General features: G+C 36.9%; 1 protein-coding gene across 9 annotated transcripts in view; it reads right to left on the bottom strand.

Moving 5' to 3' along the window:
* RGS7 (regulator of G protein signaling 7) overlaps nucleotides 1–25,853 on the bottom strand; it is a 255,957-nt gene that overhangs the window by 74,192 nt on the left and 155,912 nt on the right. For all 9 annotated transcript variants that reach the window (XM_063151557.1, XM_063151561.1, XM_063151559.1 and 6 more), the window contains one exon: nucleotides 7,162–7,268. In XM_063151557.1, the coding sequence (XP_063007627.1) occupies nucleotides 7,162–7,268 (107 nt within the window). The remainder of the gene's footprint in view (nucleotides 1–7,161; nucleotides 7,269–25,853) is intronic.

Genomic DNA, 25,853 nt, shown 5'->3' with positions numbered 1-25,853 from the left:
GGAAATGTTTTTATGAGGTCAGACAGTTCAGGTTAGAAGGCTGATGAAATTCAGCACAGAAAGCTTAAGGATTTTTTTTGTGTTTTCACACTGGTAAACTGTGTTTATTTCCAGAAAAGCAAAAAAAAAGCCTCACCAAGCTAAAGAACAACTCCTGGCTCCCCAGGACTGTGATTTATATGCATGTGTAAATATTTTGATTAAATACTTCCTCTGGTATTTTTCTTTCTCCTCTGTCTCCAGGACTTTGTAACAATGACTATATAACTGGTGAGAGTTATCAAAAGTACTGAATTATCTGCATGATGTTTGAAGGGGTGCAATTACCTGAAGGGTAGTTTATACATGGAAAAAAATATTCATTCAAGTAGCCTTTGAAACATCTACAGTTATTTTTAAAAATATTGCATAAAGCAGAGGAGCTTCAGAAGATTACAGCAAAGGGAAGAGATGTATTTCCAGAAAAGGTATAAAGCTAAAATTTTCTCTTTTATAATGTTTCTATGTCTACTCTTTAGATTGAACAGGTGTAATACTCTATATGTTTCCAATCTTTGAAAGCTAAGGATTGCTAATATTTGGATTTTTCAAAAGCATATTAGGTCACTGACAGTGCAAAATCCCTACTAGTAGAGAAAGAAACATTAGATGCTATGTATTTTGACCAAGGCAATACTTTGTTACCAGCTAGTAAAGATTTATGGTATCACCCTAAGATATGTGCTCAAATACAGCTACAGCTGCTGATAAAGTTGTATTCAAAGAGTAGATATCTAACATACATTTTCAAAGCAGGAAATAGCATTGATGTGTGCAGAGATTAGGAAAACTCTCCTAAAAAAAGGCAAAAAATATGATGAGGTACAGATAAAAATTTAAACAGAAAGAAAGTCCAAAACATCAAGGAAAAAAGACCTTTGAAAATTCTGGACACTTAAAATAAAGCCTGATGTAAAAATCAGTTTCTGCTTAATGGACTTTTGCAATGCTGTGACTGTATAGACAAAAAGCACCAACAATAAACATGCATGTAGTTAAAATGACTGATGTTTTTCCAATGGAATATTCCCCATTTTCTTGTCTAATTGCTTGGCTTTAACAGTCATAAAATTCTGGTCTTAATCTGAAATATACCTTGTTCCTTATAGACATCAAACAGCTTAATCACATGACATGTGACCATAATGCAAGTGCTGAGTTTACATTTCCACTTCTGTTCCAAAAGCCTCCGCACAATTTCATGCTCCAGATATTTAACAATCTCTGAGAAGAACTTGATTGGGAGGTTATCCATGAAGACTTTGGGAAAAAGATTTGCTTTGTTCAACACAGAAGGATTAGGAAATAAAAAGAGTCAGATAAGAAGATCCCTGGTCTAATGGAATGAGGTCAGGAATGAGAATAGGAGGCATGTGCAAAGGAAAAAAACCTGCCTGTTCTCATCTGTTCTATTGAAAATATCCCACAGCAATGCAGGGAGACTCTGCTCACATAAATTACCTTCTAAATTGCTGGACTATGCAAACAAAGCTTGGTTCAACTATTTGTTACAAATCACATATCCAAATACACTGTAAAATAATTACAGCATCCCTTGCAATGTCAAATATTCCCATACAATTAATGTTACACAATCTGTGTGCCTGGTTTCACGATCTAGAAGCTCCTAAGTGAAGACTTCACCCAGGAGAGCTATGGATGTGGTATAACATGTACATTTATTAGCATGTACATTACATAACTCCACCATTTTCAAAGAGAAGATAATGAAATACTGATGTGGTTTGGTTATCTTTCATGAGTGTAGAAAACTTGAAGGAATTATCATCCTTAAGAATTTTACTTTTCCTCAGAAGGAAATATGAAGCAGTTCATCATGAAGAAGTATTAAAGAGGGAACATTTGTCATTTTGCCATGACATCCCACTTGCAGCTGAAGGAAGGTGGGCGGTAGAGCGTCTATGGGAAAGTCAAGAACTGTTTATCAGCCCAGGCAGAAATAATGCTGCCAGTTTTTATCAGTATGCTTTTGAGGCACTTTGCTTGATTGTAGGTGTAACTTGAATCAGCAGCCAGAACAAGCCAGGAGCAAGTGAAACAAGGCTTACCTAGCACTGCAGACACGATTGCAGATACATTTAAGCTGAGCAAAACATTATAAGGATCTTCATGCCCTTTAACCAGAAAACTAGTTTTGCACACACAAATACATACTGGTTCTCTTGAGTTATACACTAATATCATTAAATAAACCTAACCACATAAATCCATAATCCTTCTGTAATAAAGTCATATGAAACAAAATCCTGTAATATAGCACATATTCCACAATAAACAAACTGGCAGCAGTGACTGCTATGCATTGTAAGGAATACAGTGATAAAGTAAATAGATCTGCTTCGGCTTTACCTCAAAATACATCAATAACAATATCTGAGCTAATGAAACAGCCACTTGTAAAAATCAGTGTTACCCATCAGCTTTTGTAAAAGATGATTAATTTCTTTGCATTAAACTCTATAACCAAGGGAGGAAATAACTAGGCATCTTTCAGCTTCCCCTTGTTGATAGTAATAAGAAAAGAGTTGTCTCTGAAGTTGCTCCATTCCACTCCACAAAATTTTTTCAAATCCAATTACTTGGATGGGGGGGAATACTCAAACCACTTATAAACCTTTGCATATTACTGCTATTCTTCTCTCAGGCACCAGGGAGTCTTTATAAACAGCAGAAATGAAGCCTCTGCTGAAAAGTGGCTGTGCACAATCTCAAATGCTTTGCATGATGGATGGTGGATTTCACTGGCATTCTGTTTTACATTCATTTCACTTCACAAGCATGATTTCTTGTTAAAGTAAAAGGGTAAGATCGCTAGTCTAGCACTGTCATGCCCATACAGGAAGCAAGTAGGGCTCCATGGTTAGTTCAATATAATTTAAAAAAAGGCTGAGGAATTTGGAAACAAGATTTTGGCTCTGTGGCTCCTCTTTTCTAACCAAAAAGAGGATGAGCATGGAAAGCAGTGTGGGGCAAAGTGTGTCTGAGTAAGGAGTTAAAAAAATCAAAAGTGGCACTGATGGGGCAGTCAGAAAGACACATGGATTTGAAATCTTTTTCCCTCAGAAACCTTAACAGAACCTGTGTATACCAAGCCTGATCTGAAAAGACAATTACTTAGTTATCACACCTGCAATTGCAAAAAAAAAATCTGTCAAATTCTGTATAATATAACTTGTTTCTTTTTCATTTCTAAAATCTGGCTTCAAATAAAATCCTTCCCTGAAGGCACAGTAGATTATCCAGAAAGGCTCTGGAGAGTGGCTGAAGAGCTGTGATGTTCAGCCACAGACTCAGAATTCAGAATGGCCAAAGGTTGGTCCAGAACAAGCCTAGAAGGAGCCAGCTCAGTAAGGCTGGCTCATAGAGATGTGTAAAGCAATGTCATTCCACCTGAGACATGAGGTGCCCACAACACTTCGCACTCTAAACTATTTTGCAACAAAGGTATTTCAAGATCCTTACAGAGATTCCTATATAATTTTATCCCCAATTTTAGGCATGGGGAAACAAGGCCAGATCAATTGAATGCATTTGTCAAGAAAGTGTTCCCAGTGGTAGAACAGGAGAAGATACTAAAGTCCTTCATCTTTCCAAGGTCCATTAATTTTGCTGCTACCTTCACTCTTGCTTTCACAAGAAACTGTTCCTGTTTGCATAATTTTCCTCATACATTTGTGTTGTTCATCTTAAAAGGTACAAAATAATAGCAAAACCTAACCCTCATCTCAGAAAATTAATTAATGTAAATCATGAAGTAATCTCATTTAAAAATGGGAGTGCGACTGTCACTAGTCTCGGGTATCCTAGCAATTTTTTTACAGCTAAAAGATACTGGGAAATGGTTTGTTTTTCACAATTAACATCAGGAGGCACTATGCATTCAGGGCTTGTAGAGGAAATTAGCATATTTTTCTGTAGGATGATATTACAGAAGCTTACCAGCTGAGAGGGCAAGTCAGGCATTCCTCACCAACATGGACATATTATCGTTTGTGTGGACATAAATGAAATATCTCTGTGAGTAATCCCTGGCCCAGGGAAGCTATGTTTTCCAAGATGCAGCTTGCTTTTCTTATTTGGGCCCCTCAAATTTATTTGGTCTCAGGTAGAGGAAGATGGTGAGCTCCTATTTTGGTCACAGGTTTAAATTACCAGGAAAAGGCAATGCAGCTGTTTCTGCTCTTTCTTATTGAGTCTAATAAAAAGATTCCTCTCTTAATAAGGCAATTAATATTTATATTCATCTCCTTTGAATTAAATTGATATCACAGAAACAAACCTAATTAACACCTGAGTAGGTCATTGAATGATCCATAATTTTTTTTTAATTTCATATTATTTAAAAAAGCAGATGTAACTATACTCTTGCCTCCTGACGGCAAAAGTAATAACTGGAAAAGAATAATTTTTGCCCATAAAAGGGCATTTGTCCAAATGAAGCTCCACTGCTTTTAGCTATTTCTATACAACAGAAGGTGGTTTAAAACAAGCTAGAGATAATTTTACTGTCAGGAGGGAATGTGTCACCCTTTTGAGAACAAAACATCAAGCACATGGAGAACATTACTATAGCTAGCCTGTTTTTTGTAGGTTAGGTCTTTGTACTGCAAAGATTTCTCTGCAGGTGTGGCTTCCAAACTTTTCAGTGCCGGCAGGTGCATGGTTTTCTCTTTTTATCAAAATATCTGGAAATTTGTGAATCCCATCCAGTACCAAGAGGGTACTATGTGCAGAGAACCTGAACATCTATTCTAGTGCAAAATTCACACATTTGCAGTCAAACTTTCCTCCCCGTTGAATATGTTCTCTTCATCTTCTAATTTAGCAGTTCAGTAACAGATTTTATACCAGCCTTATTTTGGTGGGGAACGTGGAGATGTAAGCACACAAATTTTGCTGTTATATTTCCATTTAACAATATGTCATCACCATGAATTTTTTCTCATCCTATACATTAACAGCTAAAGTTGCATTGTCACAACAACAAAGTCATGCTGTTGGCATAGGAATGGCAATGCAAAAGGTATCACAGAAAAGCAAACAAGCCAAACACAGCAGACACAGGCTGAGCAACACTTGATTAAAGAGTCTTATTTCATATGCATTTGTCAGATAGGTGCCAAATTCTTAACTTATGTAAATACACTGACAAGATTATACAATCTAGCCCTCACTGAAGTTTTGTGTCCAAACTCAGGCTGTGGACCTCTGTGAGGAAAGCTCAAAGCAGGGTAGCTGCAGGGCTCTCAGTGGTCCATGGTGCAGATAATTCTAGTCCGTACTCCCCTTCAGTCAGACTGCCATGCCAGCAGAGGTGCTCATTTCTTGTGCTGGAGATGGAGGCAGCTGTGCAGAATTCAATGACAAGCACTCCTCTAAGTAAGTACTACTCTCCACAAAATTAAGTTGTTATATATTTTTTCCTTCTGGACACTGCTTATTTAGACACCAAGCCAAGAACTGGAGCCTCAACCACTCCATGATTCCTTTCCACTTGCCTTATAAGCACTTCAGCAAGCCCCTTCAACCATGTGCTATCTTTCTTCTTTATACTGAGCACTGAGTAGATTGAAGCCTCATGAGCTTAAAAAATCCCTTTTCCTTCAAATAGTCTCTCCAGAATCAAAGGTAACTGTGGATCTAGGGGAGGAGGCTTGGAATGCTTACTCTTAGTATTACCCATGTACAAATCTAACTTTCTGCTCTGTTGAAGAACAACTTTTCTGCAGTCTGACTCACAAGATCTAAATATGAAAATAGGATAATATTGTTTGCATGTATGCAATAACACTCTTCATTGCCAGACTGTGCTGTGCATATTTAATTATATTCATGCTAAGATTTTGATTTATACAAATATTACAAGTCTCTCTCTTCCCTTATGTAGGTCTACAAGACTTGAGCCAAAATATTGGTGAAAGTATTGTAGACAGATTAATATAATACAATGTTTGAAATTATGACTGGTCTCCAATCACCAGTTTTCTTCTGCATTTGAAAGATCACAATTTCAGCACTATTTTGTTTTTGATGGCTTCTTTTTAAAAGAATTTTTAAGACAAAATTTAGACTTATATATATTGAAGACAATAGATTTTGTTCTACCACATGTTATTTTACTGAATATTTAATACAGTTAGAAGTAACAGAGAAGAATTGACAAACTTAATTTCATAGTGAGAGTCATCATGTCATTTCAAAGCAATAAATATCTAAACAAGAGCTAAAAGCAGCTCTTCATGATACTGACCAGGAATACCACTGAATAGAAAGAGCAATACAGAACACAGCCACCATTATCAAAAGTGGCACATGACAAACAAAGTGAATCCTTTCAATTGAAGCCACAATCTGGTACTTTCCAGTTGTATTTGTTTGAAGTCATTGGCAATATTGTTCTGCAAAATTCTAGCACACCAGTCATTATTAGGAAACAACACTTCTGCTCTCAGGGCCTTAGTTTGAAACCTGATATAATGACATACACCTATGTGGGTTTCTGAATAATATATGTGCAAGTGTAGTTATAGACATATGTACATATTTATGCTTCCAGCTTGTTCTGAACCATCTGCCCATTGGTTGAATGCAATGAGACTGACAGATCAATATAAAAATGTCTCTGCACTTGCTAGAAGAATACACACTACTCCAATACTACTGAGTCACCAGTAAGGAAACTCTCACAAAATAAAAAAAAGATAAATATTAATTCCATTATTTATCAGATTTCTGGTACAGACTTGATATTTAAAATATCTCCCCCTTTCTAAATTCAGACCATATTAGGAATAAGAGGCAATAACATAATATAGTTTACTACGTTTCAAAAATAGTACATTAATTTATTTCATGAGAGACAGTTCCACACTCAGCATTTTCACACTTTTTTTTTTCCAAATATCAAAATAGCCATTATCATCTCAACACTTTGCTGAAAATTTATAAATAAAATACTTCTACAATTTGTTACTTTTAGGAGAATTTCTACTCTTTACCAGGTTATGTAAGAAACAAAGTATATTAAATTTGCTATGAACTTTTCTGTAAGGCCTTTCAGGCTCCATTTGTGAAAGTCAAGAACATATTGAAAATACTTACCTGGAATCGATAAAAGGTGCCATCATCCTTCAGAGTTAGAACATGGTCTGAGATTGGGAAGAAATAGCCATGTGCTGCCATCAGAGTTCCCAAATGCAGAGCTTCAACTGTTTCAAGAAAAAAAAGAAAGATAAACTAAAGAGCTAAATAACGTCTTTTCAGCAATTTAGTTTTGTTGTTAATATTCACCTGATACCCTGCAGATAACCACTTTGCTCTCAAAGTCCTACCATTTTGAAAGAGCTGTCTTTTTCTGTGTAACATAATGATGCAACCAAAAAAACACAGCACTTTCCTTAACAAGTAGCTTTTACATGTCCCACTTGTAGCTGCAGTTCCACTACTTATATTGACATTAAAAGGTAGCCTTAATGTTCACTCACTTGTTCTGAAGCTGAAAACAGCTATCACCTTTACCTTGATGGTTCAGCCTGCTTTTCTTCTTCAGAACACTTTCTGATTACATGCTAAAATAGTTGATTCTAATTACATGATATCTTTCTCAGTAGCTTTATCAGAGCTACTGTAAAGGATAGAGATGTCATCAAAAGTTTATTACTGGAAAAATGGCAAAGGATAATAACAGGTTCCTAGAACAGTTGAGGTAGGAAGGTATTTGCAAAGGTCATCTTGTCCAACTCCTTCAATCAAGCAGAGAAACCTTAAGCTACTAGCTGAGAACTTTGTCTGAGTGTTTTTGAATAACTCAAAGGAGTGAGACACCACAACCCCTCTGGATAATGCTCAGATTTATATTCATCCTCTAAGAAATGCTCATTTGTTCCTATTGCCTATAACTTGGCTGTCAGTAATGGCCAGCACAGTCTTGTATTAAAAGCACCACTGCAGCACCGACCTGCAGTCAAGCATCATCACACAGAAAGAAATTCAAGTCCTGACATCTGTATTCTTGCTGACAAACACAGAAAGAGACATTCACTTATGTTTCACCCATTCTTATTTTCAATATGAGAAGGCTTATTTATTTACCCATACTTCATTAGCATCCAAAAAAATTCCCTCCTTCACCCTTTGCTCACCTGAAGACATTGACTCACATAGGAGATAGAGGAGGAGCAGTGGGACAAGTTTAGGCTAACCCAAAGCCAGCAAACACATGAAAGGAACAAGAAAGGGGATCTGGACAGTACTAACTGAGAGCACATAACCCTACAGGGCTTATTTGATACCAAACATTTATTGTCATCCCCATATTTAGCAAACTGATTCTTGTCCCTCCAGACAGAACCATCACCTAAAATACAACACACCTTCTCTGGTTATGAGCTCTCCAGCCTGATATAAAACTCCACTATGCTGTTTAGACTTTTCCCAGTTGCAAGCCTAGAAGAAATCTCTCTAACAGAAGGAAGGGAGCTGCTTTATTCCTTGTGCCTGCAATGTCTGTAAATTCCCATCTGAACTTTGTCCTTAATATAAAAGGTTCATATATTGTTGTTATTCATTCATTTCAAGCTGCTAAATGCTATTATCCTTGAATCAGAAATTTGAATAAATGCTTTCTGTATCATGTCAGCCAGTGAGATTGTTTTTTTTTTACTGTTTCAGTTCATCTGCCTTTCAATTTTATTAGGCTTTTCTTTGTTCTTCCCATTGCAACTTATTGCCAACTCAAAAATTTTTTATTTTTGCATGTATTATGTATCTTGGTGGAATGAGAGAAAAACAAAGAAGAAATGTGCTGACTTTTCTAGAGAAAAACTTTCTCAGACAAGGGTGACAGGGCTTGCCAGGGAGCTCTGACACAGATGAGTGCATTCTCTTTTGATTAAGCCTACACTAAATAGGCTCCAGATTTTTTTCATGTGCTTCCTGAATTCTGAATCATAATATTTTTCAAGATCACAAGAAACTCATATTATTTCCTTTTACACTCCAATTTTTGAGCATATCTGGACTACTACATCCAGTTATGATTAACATGTCCATTGCAGTACAAAAAAGACATCAACAAACTTTGAGTGAGTCAAGTGGGAGTCCACCAATATCACTAGGGCTGAAGAATGCACCCTATAAGGAGAGGCTGAAGGAGCTGGGCTTGGTCAGACTGAAAAAAAAGAAGGTGTCAAAATTTTGGAGGTGGCTAGAAGAACTTTTCCAATACCTGAAAGGAGATTTCAAAATGTGGGAGGCAAGATGTTCATGGATTTGCAGGGCAATAAAGTAAACAAAAGAATAAAAAAATAAAAGAGAAAATGGTAATAAACCAAATCAGGTATAGTTCTGACTTTCAGACAAGCAGCAGGAGTGGCTGCCCCGACAGACTGTGTAATCTGTATCCTTGGAGGGTTTCAAGACCTGAACAGATAAAGTTCAGGGCAACATGTTTGACTTCACAGTTTTCACTGAGTTGAGCAAGGAGTTGGACTAGAGTCCTCCTGAGGTCCCTCAGGAGCTTGAATTATATTACAGCTCTGTGACTCTAGATGGGTCAAGCAGAAGTGGAATACAGGAGACAAAAAAGGGATGAAGACAATTGGAGAAGAAACTATCTGAAAGCTCCTGCCAGAACAGCCTATATTCCAGGCAAGGCTGGATGCAGTAGGAGTAAGGGCTGGTATTTCTCTCACTGACTGAGTCAGTACATATAAGCAAGTAGAGTCACAATAGGTCTCCATGAAAAAATAGAAAGAGTTACCTGCCTTTCTTTGGAAGTCAATTACAGTTATTTAAGGTCTGAATTAGTCCCAACAGCAGCCTATATTTCTTCTCCAGTTATGTATGGGGAGTAAGGTGATTATACTCTTACTTCAGGCAATCTCATTCAGCTGGAATCCACACTAACTCAATGTTAAGGTATCTTTGTCCTTTCACCCACTAAGCCTTAATAAGGACAAACAAACTTCTCCTTTTTTTTTTTTCTTTAACTAATACACAATTAATTTTCATTTTTTATGGTTGCCAATCCATCGGTTTCTTTCAGAATTACATGAATATAAATGCATAAATATTCCCTTTTAGTATCCACCTAACATCTACTATAGCTCAGGCTTTGAGTGTTACAAAGCTACACCCAGTGAGTAATATCCACAAGTTTCCTGTCTCACACCAGGCTGGTAGAGGACTAATACTGATACTCTCTGTGCAGCAGCAGTGGAACTACAGCACAGAAAGAAAATGCAGCTCTCAGGAGGTTTCTATTCTCTAAGCAAGTGGTTGTCCAGTGTATTACAGAGGCAACACTTTGATACCCATCTCAATTTGCTAAAATCAGACTGAGAAAATAACTACTATAAGAAGCCAATGAAGTACAACAGCAGTATTTAGGAAATAAACCCATGAGCTTGAAAAGGAAAATGAAGCCAGCAGCAGACCAATCTGACATGCCTAAATGCCTAGAATTCAAATACAGACAGATTATATATCTTCCTTCCTGCATATGAAGTTAGAGGATTTTCATTTAAGAAGCACATTTCATCTGGAAAAATGGCAAATGTGGGTTGGGAGCATCAAAAACATCTGTGAAGTGCATTAGATAAGAAGAAAAAAGTAGTCTGAAAGAAATGTTTTTAGACATACTGGTTGTCAGGTAGAAAGAGTATGTTTATATGTATTCAGAATACAAACTCAAAAAATTGGAGGAGCAGAATAAAAAAAAAAATACATGCTTTTCAGATGGCAAGTGAACACAGATGCAAACAGAAATGTGATATCTACGCAACTATTATTTTGCAGTCCTCAGTGACTCTGTATAAAAACCACAGAACATAAACAAAATCCTCAGTCACACCCAGATAGCCTCACTGAGGAGCCATAATTCAAATGGCAGTCAGCTGCTATACAAGGGGTACAAACTGCAGCCAAAGATGTCTTGTCAAAAATCTGAGGAAGACCAAGCTCCTGAAAGTGTAACTGGTAAAATGGAATAGACTTTGGCTTCGTCAACTCAACACCCTCTTTTGAATATACCAAATATCTGATTTAAGGTTCCAGATCCTTCCTAGCAATTAAACTGTGGAAAAGTGGAGCAGCACATTTAAAACACAAATTTACCCTAACCACTGTTTTAATTTTTATAGGTATAAATAGGAAAGTGTTGGGAGCAACATAGCTAATAGAAGAAGAATTCCTCAGGTGAAAGACAGAAATGCATCTTTATGAGCCCATTTCAATTCAACAGGACACAAAATACTTTATATAAAATCAAAATACTGCTTTGAGTGCAGGTTTGATTCTTAATGTCTATTTTATTGCTGGGCTAAAAGCTCAGAAAAAGCTAAAAATTCCATGGTTCACTCTGCTCTTGAACTTTATTTAGTTGAGTGGGTGAAGTGAGCAACACATACACATAGATTGATTAGAAATCATTTCTGTGAGACATAATATTGCCCAGCCATCTGCTGTGCCATTATAAGACAGTGATCTTGACAGATTAAATGTCAATCACTTTTAATATACTTTGTTATACAAGAGTCAGATATTTTCAATGCTTTGGGACAATGTAATCTGACAAAATCTAAGGAATTAAAAACATACCCTTGGTTGAGTTTTGACTTTATTTTCTTTTTAAACATAGTGCAGTTTTCTCCTTACTGTAATAATTATCACATGGATTGCTGACAGTTTGTTCATCTTAAATTGCAGGGTATGGTATTGGTGGAACAAGTTGTTTCTTACGATATGTCCACAGGAGGGAATTAAAAAGGAAGAACATTCCTTGTTTTTCTTTGGAATAAAGACGTTTCTGTGCTTTGAAACCCTGTAAAGTATAGGTTTTCTGTGATTAGTGTGAATTCTGATTCTTCTTACACATCTCAGGTCTATCTGTGATGTGATATCTATATTTATTTTTACTCCAAAGTCCATAAAATACTTTATGCTATCATAACAGTATAGTCTTACAACATCTGAGCCGCCTTGCAGTAATCACTGAAGGAGTGAGGAAAGAAAAATAGAGTATTTTCCAATTGTGCTCCACTTTTGAAAGTCCTTTTTTGGATTCTGTCTTATGTTCTTTGTGGAAAGATTTCCTACACGGAACGTGACTTGGGGCATTTTGCATCCTTAAAATTGCTTTATGATGTAAAAAACAGTGAAAACCCCCAACTGCCCAGTTCTCATATATTTTTGGGTCCAAAAATATCAAACAAATGAACACTTCCCTTTCCATGAAACAATAAAGTGTTTGGTATTCTGGGTTATTTGTCGAATCTAAAATCCACCACAGCACTGAAGTGCACTGCTAAGTCACACAGCAGCCTGGAAAAGGAATTAATGAGTCAGAACTTCACAAGCACACATTCATTGTAAGTGTCTAATGCCAAGACTTTATCACTTACTCTCACCTCGCTCCTGCTGTCATTTCATTGCCAGTGTGAACACAAGCTGCAAAGGATTAGAGTAATAAAATACAACCTTCCCCTCACGCTGACATGAAGCGTAGGAGAGACTCGCTGTCTCGGCCTGACTTTGGTGTTTAAAGAGGGGAAAATAAACCAGCTAGAAACATTCTTGAACACCCACAACACCATAAACCACACTCTTTTATCCCATCTGAATTTGTTAGGGGAGAAGCACTTGGTGAGAGTCATTTTAAGAAGGACAAACACAGTGGTGAAGGAAGAGGCACTATTTACTCAAACACAATTAAAACGAAATTCATACTTGATTTCAAGATAACAATCACAATCTACATTATCGGTTAACAAAGCATCTTACCTAAATAGGTAGGATTTTTCTTGTGCTAGACAGTGCCTGCTGATGCCATCAACAGGGCAGAAGCTTTAGTAGGAGCATCACTCAGCAGCTAAGGAGGAAAACCTATCAAAGATGGGCTATGAGTCACCATCTGCCCAAGGAATGGTAATTTCCACACTTACAGTCTGAAATGATATGTAACATGAGGTGCATCCCAAGTCTAGAACAATGATGCACGCCTGAAACATCAACTACTTTCTTCACAAAAACATCCAACACAACAGGCACTGTGACAGTGATGACAGACAGCTGGATCCTCTTGCCTCCTCCCCTTTCTGCCCCTGTCTCTGATGGGCAGTCTAGTTTGCCCTAAGATAAGAATGCCAGGTGGGTATTTCAGGATGAATTTCTCCATGCTCACATGATTAGTGTATTCCAGTGATGGGGAGATGAGATGCTTGTGACTGACTTTCGTCTACATTAGCCTGTGAGAGGGTGTAAAATGCATCTGGAGACTGATTCCGCTGGGGAAACTGGTCTTCCAAGGCTGGACACAGTTTCTGGGTGGAAACTCCCACCAGCAGGTATTCTGGAAGAGTACATCCAGCCCAAAGGTGAAGAACACCTTAGGACGGGTGACTCAAATGCACTAAGATCCAGTCAAATGCAGAGAGAAAATCCTGGAGTAGTTACATTTATGCTTTGTTGCTTTGTAATTGTGAATTCTGCAAGGCCAAAGACTGCAAACCTGTACATTTCTAGCTGCACCTCCTTATAATATAAGCCTTTAAGCATCAACTGTTGAGACCAAATCTGAGACTAAGTGGACTCAGCTGCACCCAGACTTGCCCGAGAAGTTCAGAAAGCAGAGGAGTCTTACTGACTCAGCAGGAAGGACCACAGCCTGATTATGCTATAATCCACTGTGGTAGATGATACAGTTGGTATTTATATATTGTATTGGCAAGATTTAGATACTGTATTAGCAATAAATCTGATCATAATCATCTACATAATCACAATGTCCTACATCTCATGCCTGATCAAGAGTATTTTCTCAATTACTGTGCTACAGGGACACCTGCCCAATGTGCTCAGGATGTGGGTGAATGGGGACACTGACCTAAATCTGAAAAACTTTTATCCAGATAGGATCAACAGAAGACATGTTACCATCAAAGACTGAAGGAAAGGGGAAGCTGGCCTACAGTTTCTGAAGAGAGCAAAACAAAAAAAAACAAACCAAAGACTTTGATTCATTTACAGGAAAGGAAAAATAAAAGCAAGAAATTATCACATTGGAGGGGGAAAAAAAGTCCTTTAAAAAAAGCTGCATCTCCCAGCTAGCAACACACAAACTCTCCATTTTAAAACTTTTAAAGTCTTTCCTATTAATTTTCTTATGTGATGGTTTCCCGCTGTATTTCAGCTCAGACGCATTAACTGCTGTTATGTCCTATTAAAATCTGCTTTTATTCTCTTAATAAATTTGTCTCTTGAAAGGTAGATGCCTGAGATGTCAAAATGCAATGACTTGAGGTGATAAGAAAAGCTTTCATTTTGCCCAAAAAGTAAAAAGAAAAAAAATTTGGAGTTGCAACATGAGGTGTCATGAAACAGACAAGTGAGGAGTGAGGTGCTGGCATTGAGCTGTGCTGTAACTTCACCTTTGGAATATTTGCTTGTGGTGGTTGTTTGGCAAAATGGAAATGCACCACTACAGAGGCTGGAAGAAATTCATCCAAGCTGTAAGCTACAGGTAGGCTTAATTACCACACAAAACTGATTACAGCACAATTTGGTAACTAGATTTTGTCACAGTGTGTCCAGTACGCAGTCATGAAAAGTGGCCTGAAAATGTTTAGAATTGCCTTCACAGTTTCCCTGTCATCTCCAGCCTCAATTTTTTAAAGTACTTATCAATATCACACTAGCAATCAGGCTTTCCAGTGGTGGAATCTAGTGCCGTACCAATGAAAGTCAGCATTCATAAAACTTTTCCTCTAATTTCACTATTACTAGTCTTTGATCTTTTTTATTTTCAGTTTTGTAGAAATTACAGACTTTTTGCTCTTCTATCACTTATATGTCTTGTCTCTTCAAATCAAAGTGATAGAAGGGTGAAATCCAAACTCCTTTGAAGTATGGGTTTCCTGTTTTTCCTTCTGGGTCTTCCTCTGAAACTGCAACTTCTTGGTTTAAGCTTTGATTCCCATGCTTCTCTAAGGCAAAATAGAGGAAATCAAAACCTGTGTGTCTTGTTTTCCCTAATGACTCTCTGAACTTATCTCTGTAAGATATTTCCAAACACTTCACTCATTCCCTCCTCCAGTATGAAACTCTGAGTGGATATTTAAAGTCATATGTGCACCCTTCTGAGCAAACCCGCTGAAGACAAAAAACAAAGTTTTACAAAAATTCCAATTACTGCAAATACACTACTTCTGAGAATCCCTTCAGATGAAATCTTGCTCCACAGTTTCAAGCATCTGTAAAAGACCCAAAATACTGGGCATGGAATACTTCTGCTCAGTATTATAATTATTATGCTATTATTTCAGGTTTTCTTGTATAGTGCTAGCACACCAGATCTTCCTACTTTTCTCGCCCCTAGTGGCTGAGTCTACAGATATGTGACAAAATTGTTTGGCTGCAAATGTTCGGTGGGGAAGCATGTGATTCATTCTCCACATGACACCCAGGAATTTGTGCATGCTGGTATCAGCCAGGAAAGGCATCCCAGCTCCCTCAGACACGGTGCCCTGTGTGATGGTGTGCTTTCCTGGCCACAGCGCACAGCCATTGCTTCTCCCCTTCCTTGCCACACTCAAGGGAAAGCACGGCTGCCAACTCCCCTCTCAGTCAGCTCTGTTTGGACACAAGCACTGGAGCATCTAGAGAAGCACATTCCAGGCACATGACCAATGGGCACTGCCACAGACAGTTTTATATCTGGGATGGGGTTTCAAAGGAGGAGACCTGTCCTTAAGGTTTGGCGGATGTGGGGCGTGTGAATAACTAGTGTGGCTGAAGCACCACTTGGATTCATGGCCAGCAAATACAAAGAGTAAGCACAGGCTTTTTCAGTGCTCAAAATATTTGTTCAGAAGATAACATTTGTACAGAAAATAATATTGTTGAATCATAGGGACATCAGTCAGCATGGAGGTTGCGAAGTTGCGTGAGGGAAGCAATAGGTAGCCCTGACTCTCACAATGATTACTGCTGGTCAAGATGAATCATGACATTTTTTTTAGTCTCTAAGTCTGTTTTGATATGAATTGCTGTTGCACCAACCATTAACTTTGTGTCATTGTCATGCATTGCTATCATAATCACAAAACACCCACTTATGACCAAGCAGTTCAGAAAATACAAAGAATACACAGCAGCCACAGCTAGAAAAATAACTGCCTCTTTCACCGCACTCAATTCAAAAAAGAATAAAACAATTCTCTTTATAACATTCTTCATATATCCAGCAAACTGAGAGCATAAAATACTGCAAATAATGTACTTTTTTTCCCATGGGAAGAGTGCTGTGATTTTTAAAGTCCACGAGGATTTAACAGCTTTATAGGTAAATCAGTGTCATTGAGACACACACCAAGAATGGCATCAAAGCTCAGGAAGGATAGCAACAAAGAGTGTGGAGGTGGCTTTTCTGAAGAAAAACATGCCACTCCCCATGTGACCAGATTCAGTTATCTGGGATGCACATATACAAGAATCCCCAAGGCAGTTATTACAAACAGGATCACTTTTAGAGAGTTTTATTTGTCCATTATTTATAGTAGTTTGGCTGGCAAATAAAATATATTTCACTGTCCTAATCAAAATGAGGGAGCAAAATTTCCAAGGTTGCCAATTTCCATTTTATACCATCCCATGTTTCTATTATCATAACTCCCACTCCTAGTGCTCACTTCTCCCCTTTGCAATGGATTTACACAGATAATTATAGAGAACTATCAATTCAGCCAGACAAACTCTGCTATTAAAAATAAAGAAATACTGACAGATATTAACTAGCAAAAATAGCTCAGTGAAAACTCTTTCAGAAGTGCCTTTTTTCCCCACAAAAAGAGAAGAAGCCTCAATGAATGACCTATTTCTTCTCTAGTGACAGAATCTAAATGCAGAAGGAAAAGATAGACTCATGAGAACATCAGCAGCAAAAACTATCAAAGAATTTAAAATAAATTGATCAAATGAGCAGAAGAATATGGTTCAAAATAATGGCCAATCTGTGTTTTATGGCAAGTTAAATATTAAATGGGGGAACTGTTAGCCATAGTGTGCCACTTATAATTTAATAATCCTTAGTACTAAAGGGAAAAAAATTGAAAAATATGTCCTTAGGTTTTAGAAAGACATCCTGGGGAAATATGAGGGGAAAAAAAGGATGCACAAAACAGACACCTGTACAGACAACACATTAGGGATTATAATAAAGGATAGAAGGAATGAAAATAAAGATAAATGCAACAAAAAAGGAAGATTCAGGATGACTTTTGTTGCTGGATACATCTCATAACTCTGTGAGTGTTCCTATGTGGAAATAGAGAACATTCAAGGTTATGAAAATCTGGTTGACATATTATCTTGGATTCCCAGGGAGCTCTTGCCATGATTACCTCAAATGTTTTCTAAAGGTATTAAGCAGATCATGAGAAAAGCAATAGGTAGAAAGGAGGGAATAAAGGTTAGGCACAGCATGCCAGTTATTACACTAAATAGTGTAATATTACACTGAAATAATAATATTACACTGAAGTGGGGTTAATCACAGTAACTATGTTTAGTAGGTCCTAGGCTGTTCAGGATAATCCTAAATTATCTACAGAAGGTTGTGAATGAAGAAATTACATCAGATATAAAATTTGCTGGAAGTATAACATTACTGAGCTCAGCAAAAAGTAAACTGCGAGGAGAAAATGTAAAACTACATGATACTAATTCATTACACAATAAAATAGTTGAAATAGGATTTTGATAAATGCTAAACACTTTAGATGTGAACCTTCCCAATTGTACATGCCCAGTAAGAGATTGCTAGGTAACTGCTGCTGCTGCTCAAGAAAAAACAGAGGTGTTTTTCTGAGCCTGCACTGCAAGAAAGACTTTGAGGCACTGGAGCATGTCCAGAGAAAAGCAACAGAGCTGGTGAAGGGTCCGGACCACAAGTCCCGTGAGGAGTGGCTGAGGGAGCTGGGGGTGCTGAGCCTGGAGATAAAGAATCTTAGGGTGACCTTATCAGTCTGTACAACTGCCTGAAAGGCGGCTGCAGCCAGGTGGGGGTCAGCTTCTTCTTCCAAGTAAAACCGATTGGACAAGCAAACGATCTCAAATGACACAAGCGGTGATTTTGACTGAAAATATTTTTTCGCAGAAAGGGCTGTCAAGCATTGGAACAGGTTGCCCAGGAAGTATTGATTCACCATCTCTGGAGGTATTTAAAAGATGTATAGACGTGGAACTCATGGACACAGTTTAGTGATGGACTTGGCAGTGCTGTGTTAATGGTTGGACACAATGATCTTTTCAAACTATAATGAGTCTATGATTTTGTTCCGCAGATACCATGCTATAGTAGCTGCTTCTTATATTTTGGGGTTTTTTTTAATTCATGCTAGAGATTATATCAGATGACATAAATAATTCCAACATTTCAAGAGGCAAATATTTAACATTTCTAATAAGCTTAAAAGCTATTAAAAGGTTAAGTTTTCCAGTTTAACTGAAGTATTATAAAGCAGATAGTAATTAGGAAGGAAATTTTCAAAAGGAAGTGTAAACTACTTGTAACAATTTCTGCATGACTAATTGAGGTAAATAGAATCTTTTTATGGCTTGATTTTAATTTTTTTAATTAATTTGAGCCTCAGACTTAGTGAGAACAGTAGATTTTTAGCACCAAAAAAAAATTAAATTCTAGTGACACTAGATATTTTATAATTTGTGGTTCAAGTGTTCTGAAGCCAAATGCAGTCTTGCAGCTACAAAACCAGAGTCAACATGGCTCTTGTCATCCAATCTGTGACACAAAAAACTAAAATCCTGATAATTTGTGGAATTTGAGTAGATGACTGAATGAATCCAGTGAAATTTGAAAAAGGGAGAAACATTTGAGGGAGAACATCTGAATGTAGAAGAACACATGAATTAGATCCAACCACCAGCCATAACAATGAGAACCAGACGATTCTATGCAGTAAAATTGGAACATGAACCATGGAGATTAACAAAAGAGGAGAGGAGAAGAAATATTGAAAAAAAAAAAAGAGGGAATGCCTAGGGAATATTTATCTGTCCGAGATGAAATTGCGAGCCATGTCCTTGCACAGTAAATATTGGACCATCACTATGCCCCTGTGTGGAGAGCAGTATTTCTCTACATGTGCTATGGAAAAACTTAAAATGCTCCTAAGGTCAATAATTAACAAAATCCAGAGAAAGCCTCACACTAACCTTCCAGTCAAATACTAACATATGACATGTAAATATCAAAACATTTTTGTTTACTTGACTATAAATAGCTGCAGCAGCTGTCGGCAAGATGAAATAGGATTTCAACTGCTTTTATTCAATTAAATTGGCCAGATTTAAAATCTCACTTCCACCTACTTGCATTTTCCATTACTATGTAACACAGTTCTTTGGCAAACAAGGAAGCAGAAATCTAATGAAGTCTCTAGACAGTTATTTAGCTGCTTTTAATTAATTATGCCAGTGTGAATTGGGAATTAGCAAATGCTCTTTCTCTTAAACCTCCATAACTTGGTATGATCACAAGGGTTCAGAAGGAGGCTGTCAAACAGTAAGAAAAGCACAAAAATTCCTAGTAACTTTACTAGAAATGAGATAAAATAATTTATTAAGAAGATATTATAATTCAACTTATGCAATTAAATTATTTATTTATTTATTTCTAAAAGTTATCAGAGTTCTCCCTAAAACAGCATATTTTGCCCTAACTTCATGGGTAAAGATTTCAATTGTAATTTAGATCGTGCCCTAACATGTTCTGCAACAGGATGAAAATAATTCCTTCAAATGATGCAACAGCGCAGCTGAAGTATTTTAAAAAAAAAATGCTTAAAATTAAAGTATACTGATGCCTCAGCTACTATCATCTTGATCAGGTAATAGTTTTACAATTAACTTTTTATCTCAGTAGGCTTGTTCAGACTTATTTTTGTAATAATATTTTGTATTCTAGTCATTACTTTTTTTCATCCTTTTCTCTCAATAAGACTCTCAAAGTCCTCAGTGGAATAAAGCCCATGCTGCCTACTGAATTGTATGATGATTGTTGGTTTGTTTCAATTTTTAAAACCAAATTGAGTATCAGACACTGATGTACTGAATACTGAAAACAATTCTGAGTATAATCTGGAGATTTTCATTTTAAAGACAATATTATTTCCTGTTAAAATAAATGTCTTTGAAGTCAGCACCATGGAATTAGGAAAAGAAAACTAAACTATCAAGAAAACTAAAATTTAAAAAATTCAATTGATGCCTTGCTTTTAACCAGAAATAAGAAAGCATCGATAGAGATCAGTTTTATACAGAAAATGTGTATATCACACAAGTTATAGTTATACTATATTTGAATCAGAGAATTATAGCACTGTTTGGGTTGGAAAAGACCATAAATTTCATCTTGTGTCAACCCTCCTGAAATGGTCAGACACACCTTTCAGTAGGTCAGGTTGCTCAAAGCCCAAAGAGAGTCATTTTGAATCAGCATTTTACTGACAATATCAGAAAAGTTGCTCACAGAAGCAACTTTACTGAACTTGTGTATTTTGTCATACCAATGCCTAGTACTATAATTTTATTTTTGCAATCATTTTATTGTACAGAATATTATGCTAGACAGCAGCAAATTCCATACTTGTCATCTTTACCCATTACTCCAAGGTGGACATTTATTTATAAATTACACAGACAAAACTCATTCATACTTCTCAGGTAATTCAAATGTTTACAAAATTTCATAATTACTAGGGTAAAAATACATGAACTATTTTTATGAAATCTTGCAAAACAATGCCTCCTTAAGAAAATAACAAAGGGAGAATTTTATTTAGTTATGCTTAGCATGATAAAACAGTTGTAATAGTTTGACCTGTCTGGCTATGTGAAGGAAACACTTTGTCACCAATATCATGATAACATATTTTACATCATGATAATGATCTCATACTTTGCATCAATCCCAGTCACAAAATTTGTATCTTCCCAATAAGTGTAAAAAACTGTTCTTTTTAACCAGATGCCACACTACCAAAAAGATCAGGAGAAATGACTGCTCCATCAAAGAAAATTGAAAATGAGTACTGATGTAACCTACCACCTATCCACAAGTGAGAAAATAAAATGGCCAAACAAGGAACATATTAATCACTTTCAAGACTGACTACATGGAAATGAGACTGTTCAAACAGTACCGGCACATTTGCAGAAAAAACGTCTCACAACAGGAGGCTGTGCAGGTCTCTGTGCTCTTGGAAGCACTCCTAACACATGCAGTCTACACAGGATAATAGATTATACTAATCTGGAAGAAGCTTCAGTGGAAAAAAACATGAAATCCATTAAATCTGACATATCCTGTCACAACTGAATTGAAGACCTTACACTTCTGTTCACCATTTACAAAACCTCTCAAAAGCCTTTGGGCAAATAAAACACCCTCTTCACGTGAACATTTACCATTGCACTCCTGGAACCTCAGGAGTGGCTAGAAGCCCACTGATTGCCACACAGGTAAGTATTCCCTATGCTGCTTGTAATTATAGGAAACCTGACCCATAGATTTTTTGCATGAGCATCACAATGTTAATATTATTGGTAATAAAGGAGTGTCTGTAAATTCTGAGATTTTCCATTCTCAAACAGAATTTTGTTCTACTTTCTTTTTGTGCATCTGAGATTAAAGTAATTATTCCATTGAAATGTTAAAAGATCTGACAAGCTCAGATCAAATTCACCCAGTAGAAGAAAGTTGGCAAGTTAGTTACACTGGAATTGACAAAGGTTTGTGAGGTTTGCTATGGAAAAAAAATGTGCCTGAATTTCTATCAGGCATGTGAAAAATGAGAGTGTCTGATGTTCCTGGGTTCCCAGTATGAGAGGTATGGTATGTGTGCAGGCAGTATAAATTACTTTTATTCAGCTTTTGGGCTGGTTATTTTTTTAAGTCAGGATAATAAAAAGGGAGCATTCTACTCTTGCTCCACTTCCACAGGTTTTGATTAGTGCAAAGACCGCAAAGATAAACGTGACCTTTCCATTCTCTTCTTCATTCCTTCTCATAAGAGACTCTTTTTTCTCTTAGCAATCTCTGGAAGTACTTCCCCTTTGCTTGCAGGTCTCTGGTGCGTTTTCCCAAATGGCAATTGTTTAGAACATCTTGTCTGGCTCCTGCTCTTTGCTGCTACCTTTCTGCATATAACTGGGGAAAAGGCAAAACTGAGAACTGAACAATTTTTCAAGTAAACTTTCATAAGCTCAAATAAAAGCCTTAACAATTCTCTTCTAACTCTTTCAAACAAGTACTGTGTATTTTCTAGGTCATTATTAGCACACCAGCTGCTGGAGAGAGACTTTACTAAAGAGGGAAAGCAAAGAAACAAAAACAGATGTTGTGCTACTGAGCCCTCCCTTGTTATTGCACTGGCTCAGTGACCACAGTTCACATGGATACTGGTGGGCATCTAGCTACAGATTGGTTACACCAGTTAGATGAAAAAACAAATGGTGAGAAGTGAAACTGGAAAATCACGGGAGGGTGTAAAAATCAAGGCAGTCTTTTTCTCATAACTATAAAACTTAGATTTTATAATGTATTTTTTTTTACTTCAGTGTAATTCCTGATGACCAAGAGCAATAAAAAACTACTTCAACAGGCTGCCTAAATGAGCTGGAGCAAAGCAATGTAAATGCAGAGGTTGAGCATTCTAGAGCAGCTGCAATGGTTCTGCTGGAGCAACCATTTGATAAAGAAGTGCCTCCAGCCAAATTCAGCTGGTTTGCAGCTATGAGAATATTAAATAAGCAACACTCAGGAATAAAGGTACTTAAAAGGAACATGAGGAATATGTTCTGAACATATTATCTACACCTAGAGGCATTTTCTGAGACATCTAGATGAAAATTATTCACAGGATGACTGGAAATGAGTGTTTGTGAATAACACCATTTTCTTGTGAAAAGACTGGAAAACTCATAATGCACCTTCTCCTTTAGGAGAAAACAGCATCATTTACTATTAGGATGTTGAATACTAGGGAATAGAGAAATCAAGTGTTTGCCAAAAGGACATTGAAGAAATCAGTGCAAGAACCAAGTAGAGGACTCAACTCTTGGGAATTTGAGCTGATACCTTTAAATAATTTACCCTTTTTGTTCTATTTTTCCCACTACAGATTAAAGGAACTTCAGTATCTGATGTGGTCAGTCTGGTGCATTTCACATCATTAATGATCATTTCAAAAAAGAAAAACACAATGTAGAAAAACAGAGTAGATTTTCCACATTAAGAGTAATTGGCAACATCAGTGAAGCGTCAGCACTTACCCTGTAATGGTCAATTCGACAACACATGTCTAAGTGCCAAACCACAAGCCCTTACAATTCTGTAAACTCAGTTAATTGCTTCGTTTCAGGTTGAGATCATGCTTATATTTATGCCTGAATAAAACTTCCCTATTAAAAATAACTTGGACAATTTCTGTTCCTTAAAATTTTACAGATGAATTGTAGGCTGAAACACAAACATTTTTTAACTACATATCGAATAGCAAACAATGTAACAGCAACTGCACAGTGCATTGTGCACAGCTATTCTGGGCACAAGCTCTGCTCCACTGAAATAACTTCAAATCTGGTGCAAATTAGCAGAATCCACCTATCATCTCCAGTTTATTTTCTTGATGGAGATCTACTGCAGCAAGCCAAAATCTTCCAAATATTCCACCGAATATTATTTTCCATTTATTAAAAATCTGCATGGTTTTCTTGACAGGCAGTTTATAAGTTCCAGCTTGTTACTACTTCTTGCTGAATTGCTTTTTCCAGGTGAAAGCTTTACACTTATTAACACACTGAAGCAAATGTTGCTGTCAGGCCTTCCGCCTTATGTTCTCCCACTACCCATATTGTTGCCTACTTCATTCTCACTTAAATGGTATTGGGGTTGTATCCCTATGCAAAACAAAGGGAGAAATTGAATTTCAAAATATTACTCCTTTATATATAAAGTGAGGTAGCGTCACTTTCTTCTTACTAGTTATGTGTTTTATTAAAGAACAAGTTGACTATAAGAGTTAGATGTTTTCGCCCTGGAGAACAGAAGGCTCAGGGTGGGGCCTCAACACATTTTTCCAGTGCTTTCAGGACAGAAATTCTCTTCACAGGAAGCCACACTGAGAGGATAAGGGGCAATGAATACAAATTGCATGGAGAGAGGTTTCATCTATTCAAATTTTTTACAGTGAGAATAATCACTGGATGTGCTGAAGGTCCTGTCAGTGGCAGCGTTCAGGATGAGAGAGGACAGAGAGCTCGGCAAACTCACCCAGGCTTGCCTCTCCATGGAAGTCTGGACCACCTGATCTTCTGAGGTTCCTTCTAACCTGAGGACCCTTCTGAGAATCTCTCCATTTACCCCTTAAATCACAATTCACTTGCCTTCCTTGCATGAGTCTGAACAGAGTAAAATATACTCTTAAAATATGCACTCCAATTGACTTTATGTTGTTCTTCCAGGTATGTGGCTGATACCAGATTTAGACAGAGATGACAATTCTCGGTGCAAACTAGGGCATTATTTATTTCTGCATAACAAAACTGCATAGGTTCACAAGTGATTTGTAACAGGACCCTATAGGGTAGTTTCAAAAGACAACAGAGTTAAACCCTGACACAGGTAAAAAGTGATCAGAAGACAGTGGAAATCCAAATTACAGTGACAACAGATTGCAGAAATTAAGGGCTTTTCCACATAAGGTTCTAGACTGACTTGTCCAGAACTGAAATGAAAAGCAAGACACTTATGGATTTTGAAAAAACAGAACATTTTCAGAAGTTCTGTCATGTGAAAAGCTCTTGTTCACCATCTGTCAAGTTCACTGTCATCTGGCAATTCTGAGCATTACCCAAAGGAAGCATTTAGGGCGATTTGTTTTCTGAAGATCAGAATTTAACCAGCTCCAGATAGCTGACTTTGGACTAGGACCAAAATACATACGACATTTTTGTCATTGTGGATAGTTTTTTTCCATCCGTGTAATCTGAGAGGATAAAACCCAGCTTCAGTTAAATTACTGTGGTGTTTTGGTTCCATATGTTAGTAGTTTGTGTGTTTGTTTAATTTTAATTGGATACGAACACAAGGAACCAAGGAGACTTGTTTAGCAGAAGCTTTTTCTATTCCAAATTTTGCAACAAGCAGGTAATCTGAATGACAACCTATTCCAGTATTGCAGCTCTGGTTTGGCAAATAAAGGTTAAGCTTCCATATCAAATACAGGGAGCCTAAAAGTCTTTCAAACTCTCGTAAACACAAATAGGTGAGTGTTTTGTAGCTGACAACTGAAAAATGCAGTATCACACTTAGGTCACTTGAAGCCTCCACATTATCTCCAGTAAGCAAGCATACAACACTGTTCAAAGTTAGCTAAAAATGTAGTCATGTCTCTCACATAACATGTCAATATGTTGTGAACTGACTACTTCCAAATATCAAATTATATATTGATAGCTCTTCCTTGCTCAAGTCACAATTTTAAATGATTTGGCTTTTTACAATGATCATACTTTGAGTTCTAATTTGACAGAAAAAGATATTTTAAAAATAAAGAAAAAAATTACTCCCAAAAATGTAAAAAAAAATACTGAAAGAAAGCAAAGGAGAAAAAGCAAATTTTGATAATTTCTGATCATTTTTAAAGAAGGAAGATTATTTTTCCTCTCACCAAAAGAAAATGAGAACCTCCATAGAATATTTTATTTCTGCAATT

Source organism: Melospiza melodia, chromosome 3 (assembly GCF_035770615.1).
Source record: "Melospiza melodia melodia isolate bMelMel2 chromosome 3, bMelMel2.pri, whole genome shotgun sequence".
NCBI lineage: Eukaryota > Metazoa > Chordata > Aves > Passeriformes > Passerellidae > Melospiza > Melospiza melodia.
This window is presented reverse-complemented; position numbering and strand designations above follow the sequence as displayed.